Below are 13987 nucleotides of genomic sequence, written 5' to 3' on the forward strand. Positions count from 1 at the left end.
AAAGCGTTTTTAAGGCTGTTGCGTATTCCCCAAACCCTCAGTCAGTAGTTTGGATAAAAATATAGACAGTAGCATGCATTGCACTGTAATAAATACAGGTGGGAGCGGGAGCACAGTGAAAGCACGTCTTCTAGCCAACCATCTTCACCGGAAGTGCTCCGCCGTTTTTGAAGACGTCTGTTACCCACCAGCTCAATAGCTAGCCAGGAGGGTAACCTCACTCGGCCCGGACACGGAAAGGATTGACAGATTGATAGCTGGCGAGAACAGCGGACTCCCAGCACATCGTTTTCAGACCCCCACGGTTTTTCGCTACTCTGGTTAAACATGATATATAAGTCACTTAGATAACTTAAAAATGTTATTGTTTGGCTTTTTTCAGTATTTGATTTGTTCCTGAATAAATTGGTTTAGCTGAGATTAAAGTTATAGTTTTCACACAGCTGAATAAACGTCAAACAGAAAACTGATTAAACAGAAGTGTGAGATGGTTGAGAGTTTACTCCAATGTGCTGTTATATTTGAGGTAGCAAGGAACAGACGGCTGAGTTTATTAAACTCCACCGAGACAGCTGGTGACGCAAGACCGTCCCATTTCACAGCCTTGTACCTGCGGCCTTCTCGGTCTTTGAGGGACCCAGCCCATGAAGACCGTGAAGGCCTGGTCCTTTGAAGGATCCGGCCTAGGTTTTGGAACACAGCTAAGGACTATCAAAATAAGACAGGAAGTAGCACTAACACTGACAAGGACGCATGAGCTTAACACGAAGACGAGGACAAACAAACGTGGGAACTCACAACAGATTGGGGAGACAGGGACAAATTACAAAGAGAGGAACATGGGAAACAGGTAAGAGAGAAAAAAACCTGAGACACAGGTAGAGCTGGGCGATAAAACGATAACGATATGTATTGCGAAATAACTTCTCTCTTAACTTCTCTCTATCATCTCTCTTGTCCTCTTAAAAAAAAGAAAAAAAGAACAGCCAATCCAAATTAAGTAGCGCAGAGCCGAACCAATCACAGCCGCAGCGTCACGTCACGTGACTTGTTACGTACAGCACAAGCGCCAAGGCGCACATGTGTATTTGTTTTTGCAGCCGTGCAGCCCGGGTAATGGAGGAAATGAGTTTGCCGACTAGAGAAAAATCAACCGAGAGCGTGAGCGAAGGTTACCGAAGAAAAAACAGATGATGGTTCCAATGCCGGAGAGCTTGTCGAACGGAAGGGCCACAGAAGTTCCGTAGTGTGAAGGTATTTCGGCTATTTCAAGTCTGACAAAAAACAGAGTAGCGCGCACTGTAAATTGTGCCGAAAGCGAGTCTGGAAATACAATAAAGCGGTGCATGCTCAATCTCTGACTGAAAGCGCTAATTCGTCATTCGGCTTTTGTCAGACTAAAGTAACTGTTAAAACTGTTTGAAAAGCTAAGCTATACAACAAGGAGAGATTGAGAATTTCCTTTTAGTTCTCAGTTTATTTGATATTGACAAAAGTTAGTCAATTTTGTCTGTTCTTCTGTAAAACAAACTAAGATTTATTTTTAGAATTAATATTTTGTTTCTAAGTGGAATTGACAATTTAGTCTGTTTGTTTGTTCTATTTTGAAACTTAAACGCTTTAGTGGCTGCCTTTTGTGTAGTTTGCAATATTTGCCTTTATTTATCTGAAACTGAAGTCTCATGTTCCTTAAGTACATCTACCCTGTTGAACTTATTATGGGAAATAAATATTTAAATCAAAACAAGCTGCAGATTATTTCACATTTTACTTGTGAGCAACGGCACATTTAAATCTTACAAATATAGTTATTTGGCTTATATCGTGATATATATCGTTATCGCCTGAAATGAAAAAAACATATCGTGATATGAAAAAATCTTATATCGCCCAGCTCTAGACACAGGGGAAGAGTAAATGAGACATGGAGAGAGAGAGCAAGAGGGCAAGACAGACATACACAATTTTTGAATCTGTAGATTATGCCTTAGATTAATACTGAAACTATGGATCCCTCACATATTACATTTTTTTCCAACCCTTATATTCTGGGTCAGAATGCTCTAACTGGTGCTATGGCAACTGTATCCCTAGCAACAGGGACTGTGGAACAAGATTTAGACCATATGGCCTAGCAGACCAGCAACATGGAATGCAAGTCAAGAGCCTGGGGATAAGGTGAAGTATAAGGCCATATTTTATACAAGCTCAGTTTTAGCTTAGTCTTTAAGTTCTCTTTTATACCAAAGCCAAACTATCTATCATACACCTCAGCCTTACTAAGAGTTTCTGTCTGATTTCTCAGACTTTCTTTCTGATTTAGTGCTCAGCTCAGATAAAATATTTATTGTGGGTGATTTTAACATCCATGTAGATCCTAAAAATGACAGCCTCAACACAGCATTTAATCTGTTATTAGACTAATTTAAAAGAACCTACCCACCTTTATCTCCAACCTTCCTTTCATATCAAACATCCTTGAAAGAGTAGTTGTCAAACAGCTAACAGATCATCTGCAGAGGAATGGCTTATTTGAAGAGTTTCAGTCAGGTTTCAGAGCTCATCACAGCACAGAAACAGCTTTAGTGAAGGTTACAAATGATTTTCTTATGGCCTCTGACAGTGGACTCATCTCTGTGCTTGTCCTGCTAGACCTCAGTGCAGCGTTCGATACTGTCGACCATAATATCCTATTACAGCATTAGAGCTGTAGGTATTAACCTCCTAAGACCCGAACTCTTCCACGACATGCATTTTTAATTTCTGTTTGATATTTGGGCATATTGGGGCCTGATGAATGAAAAAACAAAGAATTTCCAGATTTTTTTTTTTTTTTACCTTATTTTTGTTTTTAAGAAAAATGAGAGCCACAAATGAGGATATTCATTTAAAATTTTGATAGAACAGTAGCAGTATAATGTCCTCGTAAGTGGATATCAGGCCCATGTAGAGCAAAATTGAGTATTTTGGTCTAAATAACCAAAAATGTGATGTCCACATATGTGGACGGCAGGTTCTAGGAGGTTAAAGGCACTGTGCTGTAGTAGTTTAAATCATATCTGTCTAATAGACTCCATGTTCATGTAAATGGAGAGTCCTCTTCAAACACTAAAGTGCTAGGACCAATGCCAGGACCAATTCAGGACCAGTTTACATTATACATGCTTTAGACAGTATCATTAGAAGGCATAGCATACATTTCTGCTATGCAGACGACTGCTAAATTTATCTTTCCATGGATCCCAATAATGGACACATGAATAGCAGGGATGTCCTGGATGACCTCTAAATTTGTCCTTCTAAATTCAGATCAAACTGAGGTTATTGTACTTGGCCCTGAAAATCTTAGAAATATGGTATCTAAGCAGATTCTTACTCTGGATGGCATTACCTTGGCCTCCAGTAATGCTGTGAGGAACCTTGGAGTCATTTTTGACCAGGACATGTCCTTCAATGCACATATTAAACAAATATGTAAGACTGCTTTCTTCCATTTGTGCAACATCTCTAAAATTAGAAATATCCTGTCTCAGAGTGATGCTGAAAAAAACTAGTTCATGCATTTATTACTTCCAGGCTGGACTACTGTAATTCATTATTATCAGATGTCCTAAAAACTCGCTGAAAAGCCTTCAGTTAATCCAGAATGCTGCAGCAAGGGTCCTGACAGGGACTAGAAAGAGAGAGCAGATTTCTCCTGTTTTGGCTTCCCTTCATTGGCTTCCTGTTAAATCCAGTACTCAAAATCCTGCTCCTCACATACAAGGTCTTAAATAATCAGGCCCCATCTTATCTTAATTAGGGGTGGGTTTTAAAAAAAAAAGAGAAAGATTTGCTGATTCAAATCAATTTTAGTTTGACTAATGTGATATCGATTCATGAAATCCTGAATCGATTTTTAAATATAAATGTATTTTGCCAGAAATCCCAGAATCTCAGCTTAAAGCTCACAAAACTATTTCAACAACTGCCAAACAGCTAAAACCGCAATTGAAAGCAGGTAAATGGATTCCACAAAAAAGACATCCTCTCTACTTTTAAGTTTAGGCTTCAAACTTTCCCCTTTGCTTATAAGGGGACTCGGGGTCTGTGAGCAGTGGGGACTGTTATTGTTATTGTTATTATTATTATTATTATTATTATTATTATTATTATTATTATTATTGTTATTTGGTGTGTCGTCTGCACTGCCTCTGATCTGTCCTCATCTGTATGTAGGCAGGTTTGTGTGTGTGTATGTGTGTTGCTGTTGTTTGTGGCCAAGTTACAGGCATCTTCAGGCCTGAGGGGCGTGGCCTGGCTTGAGGACTGGCCACACCCAAAGCCCTTGCCACACACCTGCTCCTCATCTGGGCTCGTCGGGGGAGCTATTTAGATGAGCGATGGAGCTTCCACCGACGCTGGATTATTGTGTTTGACTTCACGTCAGTCTTCTAGCTTAGTTTGAAAGTCTGTGAGTGTATACCTGCTGGGATAAAGTGTGTAACGGCTGCCTCTATGGTTTTCCCTCAGGAGGAACGTGGGACGAGACAGAGCAGTGAGCACGGGGAGTGCAGAGACACTGGAGCAGAGAGCACTACACTGGGACTTTTGGGAAGAAGACACAACACGGGAGTCTGGGACACTGGAGAATTTATTGTTGCTTGCTTCACCACCCTTTGTAAATAAACACTGTTGCAGTGAAAAGTCCGGCGTTTGGGTCCTATTTCCCCATCTCCCCACGGTCTGCCAGCCAGACCTTGACAGAATAATCCAGCCGTTATGGACCCAGCGGACTCAAGGACCATCTCACAGGAAGAGTTGCTTGCCCAGCTCTGGAGCTACTGTCAGAGCATTCTCCAGGGGGCAGATCCTCCTCAGAGACACTTACAGGTCGTATTTTTTGATTCTTTCCTATCATCAACCACCTTATCTGTGAGCTTTTTGGACATTAAGAGACTAATTTTGATTATAACCATGCTGAGGGCAAGTTCCTGCTTTGAGCTTTTCGGTTTGGGCTGTCCGGGCGAGGAGGATGTGGCGACCTCCCTGGGAGCCCTTGCTGCCCATTTCTTTTTTCATAGGCAGATAGCTTCCCCACCGTCGTTTGCGGCTCACTTGTTGGACCCTCCATTGTGGGGGACACAGGTCACACGCCCTCTGCACCTCACCACATCTCCACTCACCTCCGCGGCATCTGCTGAGTCAGCAGACAAAGGACCGGCAGCTCAAAGCCATACAGCTGCTCTCCTGTCCGGCCGACTGGTGGAACCTCAGCCTGTCGCGCCGGCCCCGGCATCATCAAAGAAGCAACGCTCGTGCCGCCGGCGCCCCTCACCGCCGCCAGATTCCCTGACTTTCCCTCAGCTGATTGTGGTGAGTCGTATGGACAATTCATCTTCACTCACCTCATCGGTTTATTCACTGGATGTGTGAACGCTAACCTTGTAGCATCACTATTTGTTTATACACCTCTCAGCATTTAATTATTAGTTATTAATCTCTGGCTCTCATGCACAATGTCTCTGTCATGTCTTCCTCCCCTAACCCATAACCAGTCACAGCTGATGGCCCCGCCCCTCCCTGAGCCTGGTTCTGCTGGAGGTTTTATTCCTGTTAAAAGGGAGTTTTTCCTTCCTCCTGTCCCACTTTCTCACATGGGTAAGTAAGTAAAGTACATAAAATGTATTTACAGAACACTTTTTAAGACCAGAATCTATTGCAATCATTGAGCTGCAAGTGATTCTGCTCGCACCACATGACAAAGGACTCCACCGAAGGTGATGAGACGAAGTATGTCGTCTCAATACCCCCACCGATGGATCCAAACACTGCAAAGTCAACAGAAAACTTTGGAAGATGAAAAGTGTCTGCCCAGTGGCAAAATTCCTTGGTGTAAAGGGTGAAAGTACGTCCCTTGTGATGCTGCTGATCCACTTGTCAGAAACACAGTATTGGAGATGCACATCTTGTGGTCGTTCCATCAGGTATTCAATAAAATAGGACATGAGAGAGCCATCCACCTGCATCGCTGTCAGATTTTCATCCAGGGGGTCAGCCTTGTGGCATTGAATGCACTGGAAAAGTAAAATAACATGACCCTTACAGTGCTCGTTGGCTGGTCCAGATGGGCGGAGACATGTCTGAGCAGGTGGATGATGACATCATCAACTCCAAGGCGGGGCTGGTAAGCAAACTAAAGGGGTCCAGATCTGGCCTAGGTCAGAGCTGATCTACGATGACCCTTTCCACGGTCTGTACGATGTAGGAAGTCAGTGCAATAGGTCTGTAATCGTGGAAGCCACTGGAACAAAGCATCTTTGGTACAGTAATGAGGCATGATGTCTTCCACGGCATCGGGACAGTTTATGAAAGGCGATCAGACCTACCCAGGTGTGGGGTTAGCAGAGCGAGAACAGTTCACAGTTCAATATCTTTGACAGAGATGTGAGCAGGTTTGCACCACTGGTTGTTAACAAGAACGGCAAGCTGCACTCCTTTCTGCTTACTACTCGTTGAGCTCTCTTTCATCAAGTTTTCTGAGCAGTTTTGTTTATACCTCATCATTTCAACTGCTGTAGCAAAAGAATTTTGTTAGAGCAGTTGAAAAATGGTGGGGTGGCTGTAGCTCAGGTGGTATAGCAGGTCACCTACTAATCGGAAGGTTGATGTTCTGCTCAGAGTCTGCGTGCAAAATATCCTTGGGCAAGATATTAACCCCATGTTGCTCTCCGATGCATCCATCAAAGTATGAATGCGTGTGAATTTCAGATAGAAAGCGCTTGCATAGAAAGAACATGTGCTTGTGCCAATCAGTGAATGAGACAATTTATGTAAAGTACTTTTAGTGCTCAGAGTAGAAAAGCACTATAAAAGAACCAGTTATAAGAACCATTTATTTCTGACGTTTTTGTGCTATTTGGTACAGATGAATTTGATGGTGATAGGAGGGGAAAATAGAAAGGGACACAGACTGTGAGCAGTGAAACAAAAGCAGCCCAGCAGAAGATCCCTGAGCAACAGACAGATGTTAGTTATACTGAGGAGACTATGGAACTTGTCAACAATAAAAGTTACAGGAAAGTGAGAATGAAGTGTTAGTTCATTTATCTCACAAATAAAGTGGGCTTTATAAAACTCCCACACTGAAAATTGGCTCACTTTAGCTCTGTTTTCACTTGTCACTCTCCAGGACATTAACCAGAACTGATAATCTGGTCATGGGGCTGTAAGTTTTTGAAATAAGAGTCAATCCAAAAAAAATAATTAATTAAAAGTTTCTAGCAAATTAGGCAAGAAGAATCATGGAATAAAATAAACAATTAGCTTTCAAAATAAAGATATTAAATGATCAGGATGTGCCAGATTAAAGTTTAGGAGCTTTATGCACCTCTGACACTTTCACTGGATTAGAAATAAACTGATTTATCACAGAATGATCAGTAGGCAGCGTGGGTAATTCTTATCAATAGTATTTAAAGCTTTAAAAGAAACTGGTGCAATGGAATTCTTGTTAAAAAAACAACAACAACACTATCTGGTTAATGAGAAATTTCTTGATAATGCATTGGGGAATTATATGCCAGTTTTATGTTAAGCAAAGGATTTAATAGCCTTCCAAAATAATAATAATAATGATAAAAAAGGAATTATAATGTTATTAACATTGTTTGACCTTTTGGTAAAAAAAATATCAGCTGACATGAGCCTTGCTCTCCTCGCCCATGCTGTATTGTCTTCATGGAATTACTTGCATGGAGTCTGGAGTGAACTATGTCAAGAGTCAATCAAGGGTCTCTGTTAGTACATGACTTAATAATTGATCAACAAATCGATTTACTCTACCTTACAGAAACCTGGTTGCAGCAGGATGATTATGTTAGTTTAAATGAATCAACACCCCCGAGTCATTCTAACTACCAGAAACCTCGAAGCACAGGCCGAGGGGGCGGTGTGGCAGCAATTTTTCACACCAGCCTATTAATCAACCAAAGACCCAGAGAGACTTTTAATTCATTTGAAAGCCTGATGCTTAGCCTCGTCCACCCCAGCTGTAAAACTCAGAAACCAGTCTTACTTGTTATCATCTATCGTCCACCTGGGCCTTACACAGAGTTTCTGTCTGATTTCTCAGACTTTTTATCTGATTTAGTGCTCAGCTCAGATAAAATAATTATTGTGGGTGATTTTAACATCCATGTAGATGCTAAAAATGACAGCCTCAACATCGCATTTAATCTGTTATTAGACTGAATTGGCTTCTCTCAAAATGTAAAAGAACCCACCCACCACTTTAATCACACTCTAGATCTTGTTTTAACATATGGCATAGAAACTGAACATTTAACAGTGTTTCCTGAAAACCCTCTGCTGTCTGATCATTTCCTGATAACATTTACATTTACAATAATTGATTACACAGCAGTGGAGAGTAGACTTTATCACAGTAGATGTCTTTCTGAAAGTGCTGTACCTAAGTTTAAGAATATAATCCACCCACTGTTATCATCTTCAATGCCCTGTACCAACATAGAGCAGAGCAGCTATCTGAACGCTACTCCAACAGAGGTCGATCATCTTGTTAATAATTTTACCTCCTCACTACGTACGACTCTGGATACTGTAGCTCCTGTGAAAACTAAGGTCTCAAATCAGAAGTACCTGACTCCGTGGTATAATTCTCAAACACGTAGCCTAAAGCTAAAAAGACAACTTCCGGTTGCGCTGTAAGATGGCCGCACCAATGATAGCGCCGAGTCATCTCAGCAAAAATTTTATTATTTATTTTGTACTGCAGCGACCTGTCCAGGGTGTACCCCGCCTCTCGCACCTATGACAGCTAGGATAGGCTCCAGCACCCCCCACGACCCTGTAAAAGGATAAGCGGAAGCAGATGGATGGATAGATTTTGTACTGCTTGCTATTTCTGTGCACACAGTGCTATCATATACTCGGTATGACAGACAAATGCTGTCATACCGACAGACAAATTGGATGTCACGGTCCGGCAGATCTGCCTGAGGAGTTCTGCTTTGTGTTCCTTTTTTTCCTCTCTCTCTCCCCCTCTCTGTCGCCTGGACGGAGTTCATCGTGGGCTCCCGCCTTTGGCCTACATACCTGGGAGATGATCAACACCTGCGTCTCATTAACTGGCCTCTACTAAAGGGAAGAAGCGAGACTGCTCTTCGCTGGATCGTTGCTTGACATGTGTCAGTGAAATCCCGGCTCGGCCACTACAGCCTTGTTCCCGTGTGTCAGCTTCTTGTGCTAATGATTTATTTCCCTGTGTACAGATCCCTGGACCTACCGTTGTTCCCTGCTGAGTTTCTGGTGCGAGAGAGGAGTGAATGCCTGGTGAGACGTCACGAGAGACTGTGGAGGAGAGAGAGTGTTCCCCCTGCTTTTCCCTGTGGATTCCCTGGAGCCCTGATCCCCGCACGCCTGTATATAGCACTGAGTCACTGCTTCACTTTTTCACCTGGTGTTTGTAAATAAAGATCCCTCTGTTCTTCCTTCAAGAAAGGAGTCCTGCGTTTGAGTCCTCCCAGTGACCGTAACATTGGAGCTACGTTTGTCAGCCAGTTCGGACTTTACAGCAGGTTTCGACACCGTGGATACTCTGCTGCCTGGTCTCCTTTGTTTACTCACGCAACACCGAGGGAAAACAAAGAGGGGGAAATGCGCCGGAGTTTTGAGCCGAACCCGACAGAGAAACTCCGGCGCATTTGTCCAGCATCCTGCTCTCGAATCTCCAGTCTCTGGACAACAAACTTGACGAGCTGCGTGCACGGATTAAACACCAAAAAGATATCAGGAACTGCTGTGTTCTGGCCTTCACAAAGACATGGCTAGAGCCCAGCGTCCCCGACTGCACCATCACGCCAGATGGATTCACTGTTTACCAGGGAGACTGAATAAAGGACTCAGGCAAGAAAAGGGGAGGAGGGGTGTGCTTTATGGTTAACTCTTTGTGGGCTACAGATGTGTGTATCTTAAAAACTTACTGCTCTCAGAGCCTCGAGCTGCTGACCATTAAAGTTAGACCAGTATAAACGGTAGTAACCAGACTGAAAAGCAGCACACATTTTGGTGCTTTATTTCGGTGCTTTTTTTTTTCTTGAGATGTCATACACTTTGGATTCTAGCCAATCATTTTACCTTTCCAAGGAGAGTAGGCGGGCCCAGGTACGTACGTTCTTTTAGAGCAGAGCTACAGATTAAAAATGCCCAAGGCGAAGCGGTCGAAGTCTGGCTGTACTTCACAGCAAAAGATGCAAACTCAGCAGCCTGCAACAAGTGCTTTAAGGTGATACTGTGCAAAGGAGGTAACTCCTCGAATCTGATGAAACACCTGGCGACGCATAGCGTTTTTTTAAAAGCCGAGAAATGCACCGATAGCTTGCTGTGAGACCTTACACCGTGCACATCTACTGCGGGTGTGGTGCCTGTTATCGGACCTGGAGTTAGCAACATCCCCCAAGAACCCGAAGAGTAGAGTCCTGGCCCTTAGCCCTGTCAGCGTAGCAGAAATGATGACGGATGATGATGGCAGCAGCAGCCGTTCTTCTCTGGGTGAGTAGCTTCATGTTGTTCGTGTGTAATTTACGTTGAGTAGGCTAACCACGTTATTAAAGTAATGCATGTAAGGTGAACTAGCAAACACCGTCGTAGTTACATGCAGCTGTCTTCTTGTTTGATAGAGTGATACCATATATGCCCTATAGCTGCAGAAAAGGCTAACATTGTTATCTTTTTACAAAAAAAACAGCTAAACATGAGAGGTTTTAGGACAAAGTTTGTGTTTTCCATTGTTTAAGCACCGGTTCCAACTAAAGGAGGTATGTTGTATCAGCAGAAAAGGCTAACCTGGTTATCATTTTGTAGAAAAAAAGAGACTGCTAAAAATAAAAACATAAGAGGTTTTTGGACAAACTTTGTGTTCTCCATTCTTTAAACACCGGTTCAAGCACCGGCACTGTAGTACTGGTTTGGCACCGGTATTGGATAAAAGCTAAACGATACCCATCCCTACTCCTGAGGGAGTTCAGTTCTTTCAGCTGTTTACATTCCCCCACATGTTGATAAAGCTATAGACGAACTGTATAACGTCATTATTGGACTTGAGAACAAAAATCCCGAAGCTGCTTTTATTGTGCTGGGAGACTTCAACAGAACCAACATGAAGAAAGTTCTTCCCAAATACTACCAACACATCTCCTTCCCCACAAGAGGTGATCAAACACTGGACCATAGAGACTGAAAATGTGATGTCATTTCCAGGGTAAAACCGCAAATGATTGTAGGTACAAGTGGCTAGCGGGTACATGGGCTACAAGACAACAGTCACACAGAGATAAACAGAGACAAAAAGAATGGCAAGAGGCTGTTGTATTATTAACTGCCATAGCCGGTCGCATGACAGCCACTGGAAGCCATCGGGTAAAGCAATCGGTTTTTATCGGATTCCTTCGTGGAAGAAAAATTGTGTCAAGTCATGTTTCCGAAGTCATGAAAAGGTGACGCAGGGCCTGGATTGCGGGGTAAGTCCCGAAACACACGGTGGTACAAGAAATCCCTTTCACTGGAAAGAACAGTGACTGTCGCTGCCCCCTCTCTCTTCCAGTACTCCGGAGCAAAGAGACAGACAGGACGGCTAGGGACGTTGCTGGGTTTTCTTTGCCCCACTCTGATTTTAGTGGATTTTAATGCTGTGGCTGACGCCACTGGACTTTTAGTGTTGTTTTTATTGTGCGTTCTCCCTGGCCAGGGATGTTTTTAACTGTTTTAAATCTTTTTTGTGAAATAAATTATATTTTAGTAATCGAGTTTTATATTGTTCTATTGCCTTGGCTTCTCCACTGCTCTGTCCGTTTTGTGAAGGGTTGCCCTTCACATAGAATAAAGCTGCTGTCCACCTACATATCTGCCTACTCGGAATATGTCAGTGTCCTGTACCCATCCGTCGGTAAACTGGAACTGGGCTTGTTGCAGGGATCTGAAGTTACCAAACACTTCATGAGTATATGCACTAACACTTAAGAACACAAAAAGGTATGAGGAGAAAGTCAAAGGAGTGAAAGGGTTAGACCCATACAAGCATACAGAGTGGACTAAAGACGTTAGCGTGCTGCCTAGGGATGGGTATTGATAAGATTTTCACGATTCCGATTCCATTTTCGATTCTGTTTAACTATTCGATTCTTTATCGATTCTTTTTTAAAAAGGAGAACACTAAGGTCGATTAGCTTAGAACTTTGTTTTATATCTTCTCTTTGAACAAGATAGAAATTTAGGAGTAACATGGCCTTACAAACCCAACAGTGAGATCTTAAGAGATCCACAGCCTACGGCTCTTCAATGGGGTGTCACAGGGTCCCCAGGAAAAGAAATTGTAAATGTAAAATAATAAAATAAATATTCTTCTGTAGCAATAACAAAGTATAACATAAATTATTCTGTAGCAATTACACAAGAATATCCAGTAATATCCCTGCCTACAATTAAACACATTCACTTACCGAAAATCGGGGGCATCTGCTGTGGCAAATGGGTGCAAGCCTTTGACCACAAACTTAGTCACTGCTCGGTGACATTCGTCTATCCTGGCCTGAAAGGAGACGCTACCGGTAGACTGCAGCGAGAACTGCCAGCATCTGAGCCAGCCAGACTCTGTCTGTCTCTCTCATCATGGTCACCTAAATGCAGCGGACAGTAACGGCAGGTTTTGTAATAAGGCAGATCACGCTAACATAATATACACTGTTAGTTGATTATTTACCTGCCGCATTAACGGGAGAGGACGTGCAAACGTTACCGCTGCTGCTGGGTTGAGATTCACGAGTCCGGAGCGGAATTAACCTTAAATGAATGTTGTGTTTTTATCGCGTGTTTTGTGAACAAATGCTTTTGCATATTCGTAGTGTTTCCTCCTTTAAATGAAATATCTACTTTGCAAGTATTGCAAGTTGCCCCATTGTCATCCGTTCTCGTAAAGTATAACCAAACTTTTGAGCGTTTGAGCCGCTTAGGCGCCCTGCCAGGTAAATGACGCTCCGCAACATGATGACGTCATTCGGAGCGACTGGAATCGATAAGGGAATCGTTTGCAAAAATGGCAAACAATTCCAAGGAATTGAAACAGTGGGAACCGGTTCTCAACAAGAACCGGGTTTCGATACCCAGTGCTGCCCAGCTTTCATCACGCTCATATTTATAATTATTATTTTTTTTGCCTTTTCGTCAAGTCTGTCTTTGTACGGACCTGCCGTGTTCTCCGTCGTTTTGTACATAACTGTTTTTGGGGCAAATAAAATGTAGGGATTAAAACCGCAGAATGAATGGTTATCGGTGCTGGAAATGCTAGTGCTTGATGCAGTGTTTTGATTTTGCTGCCACTCGTACCCACAATGCAACGCGCGCAAGTCTTGTGGTCTGTCGATCTCTATTGTTACTCTACATTGATCCCGTGCTACAAGCCCCTCCCCCGTCCAGCTTTTGGCAAGGCAGACCATTGTTCCATACTGCTGCTGCCTGCATACAGACAAAGGCTGAAACAGGAAAAAACAGTTTCCAGGGTCAGGGTAGCGTTTTCAGTGGCAGAAACGTTTTGTCACTAATCCAGGTGACTTCTTCAGTCTCAGCTGACTGCAGGTTTCCCCAGTCTTATAAACAGTACATTTGCATAATGACTGAAACCAGCCCACTGAAGGAACAATGGGCTGGGAGGTCAGTTCCTTCATCATAATTATGCAAATTCTCAAGACCATTGATCACCAACCACTGATCAAAGCCCACTGATCAATGGCCATAAGTACCACTCACAGAAAGTTGGGTAATGGCTGCAATCGCAGCATTGTATGATGGCGAAAGATGTACCCTTAGGCCCCCAAGCAGAAGAAGCAGAAGAACATCACATCAAGAAGGCCCTCAGTAAATGTAGTTATCCCAGCTGGACATCTGTCAAAGCTGAGAAGGCACCTAAAGAAGGCTCCAGACGATCCAGGAGAGA

At 43.0% G+C, this 13987-nt stretch overlaps 1 protein-coding gene across 2 annotated transcripts; it reads left to right on the plus strand.

Annotated features, from left to right (window-relative positions):
* Positions 1–1849: 1849 nt before the first annotated feature.
* On the plus strand, positions 1850–9574 carry LOC102078479 (uncharacterized). Of its 2 annotated transcripts, XM_025902677.1 has the most exons (5): positions 1850–2178; positions 4219–4424; positions 4513–5355; positions 5538–5640; positions 9273–9574. In XM_025902677.1, exons 3-5 carry the CDS (start codon positions 4762–4764, stop codon positions 9335–9337), a joined length of 762 nt encoding a protein of 253 aa, XP_025758462.1. In that variant the 5' UTR covers positions 1850–2178; positions 4219–4424; positions 4513–4761; the 3' UTR covers positions 9338–9574. The 2 variants fall into 2 exon arrangements, with proteins under 2 accessions (XP_025758462.1, XP_019206830.1); XM_019351285.2 differs by lacking the exon at positions 1850–2178 and having other exon boundaries at positions 3776–4424.
* Positions 9575–13987: the final 4413 nt, after the last annotated feature.

This window comes from Oreochromis niloticus, linkage group LG23, assembly GCF_001858045.2.
Source record: "Oreochromis niloticus isolate F11D_XX linkage group LG23, O_niloticus_UMD_NMBU, whole genome shotgun sequence".
NCBI classification, from domain to species: domain Eukaryota; kingdom Metazoa; phylum Chordata; class Actinopteri; order Cichliformes; family Cichlidae; genus Oreochromis; species Oreochromis niloticus.

Excerpts from the sequence above, each read along its gene's own strand:
- LOC102078479 (XM_025902677.1), top strand. The coding sequence starts at position 4,762 with ATGGACCCAGCGGACTCAAGGACCATCTCACAGGAAGAGTTGCTTGCC. Across the intron at positions 5,356-5,537 it reads CTTTCCCTCAGCTGATTGTG|TCACAGCTGATGGCCCCGCC; the intron begins GTGAGTCGTATG and ends ACCCATAACCAG. Across the intron at positions 5,641-9,272 it reads TGTCCCACTTTCTCACATGG|ATCCCTGGACCTACCGTTGT; the intron begins GTAAGTAAGTAA and ends CCCTGTGTACAG.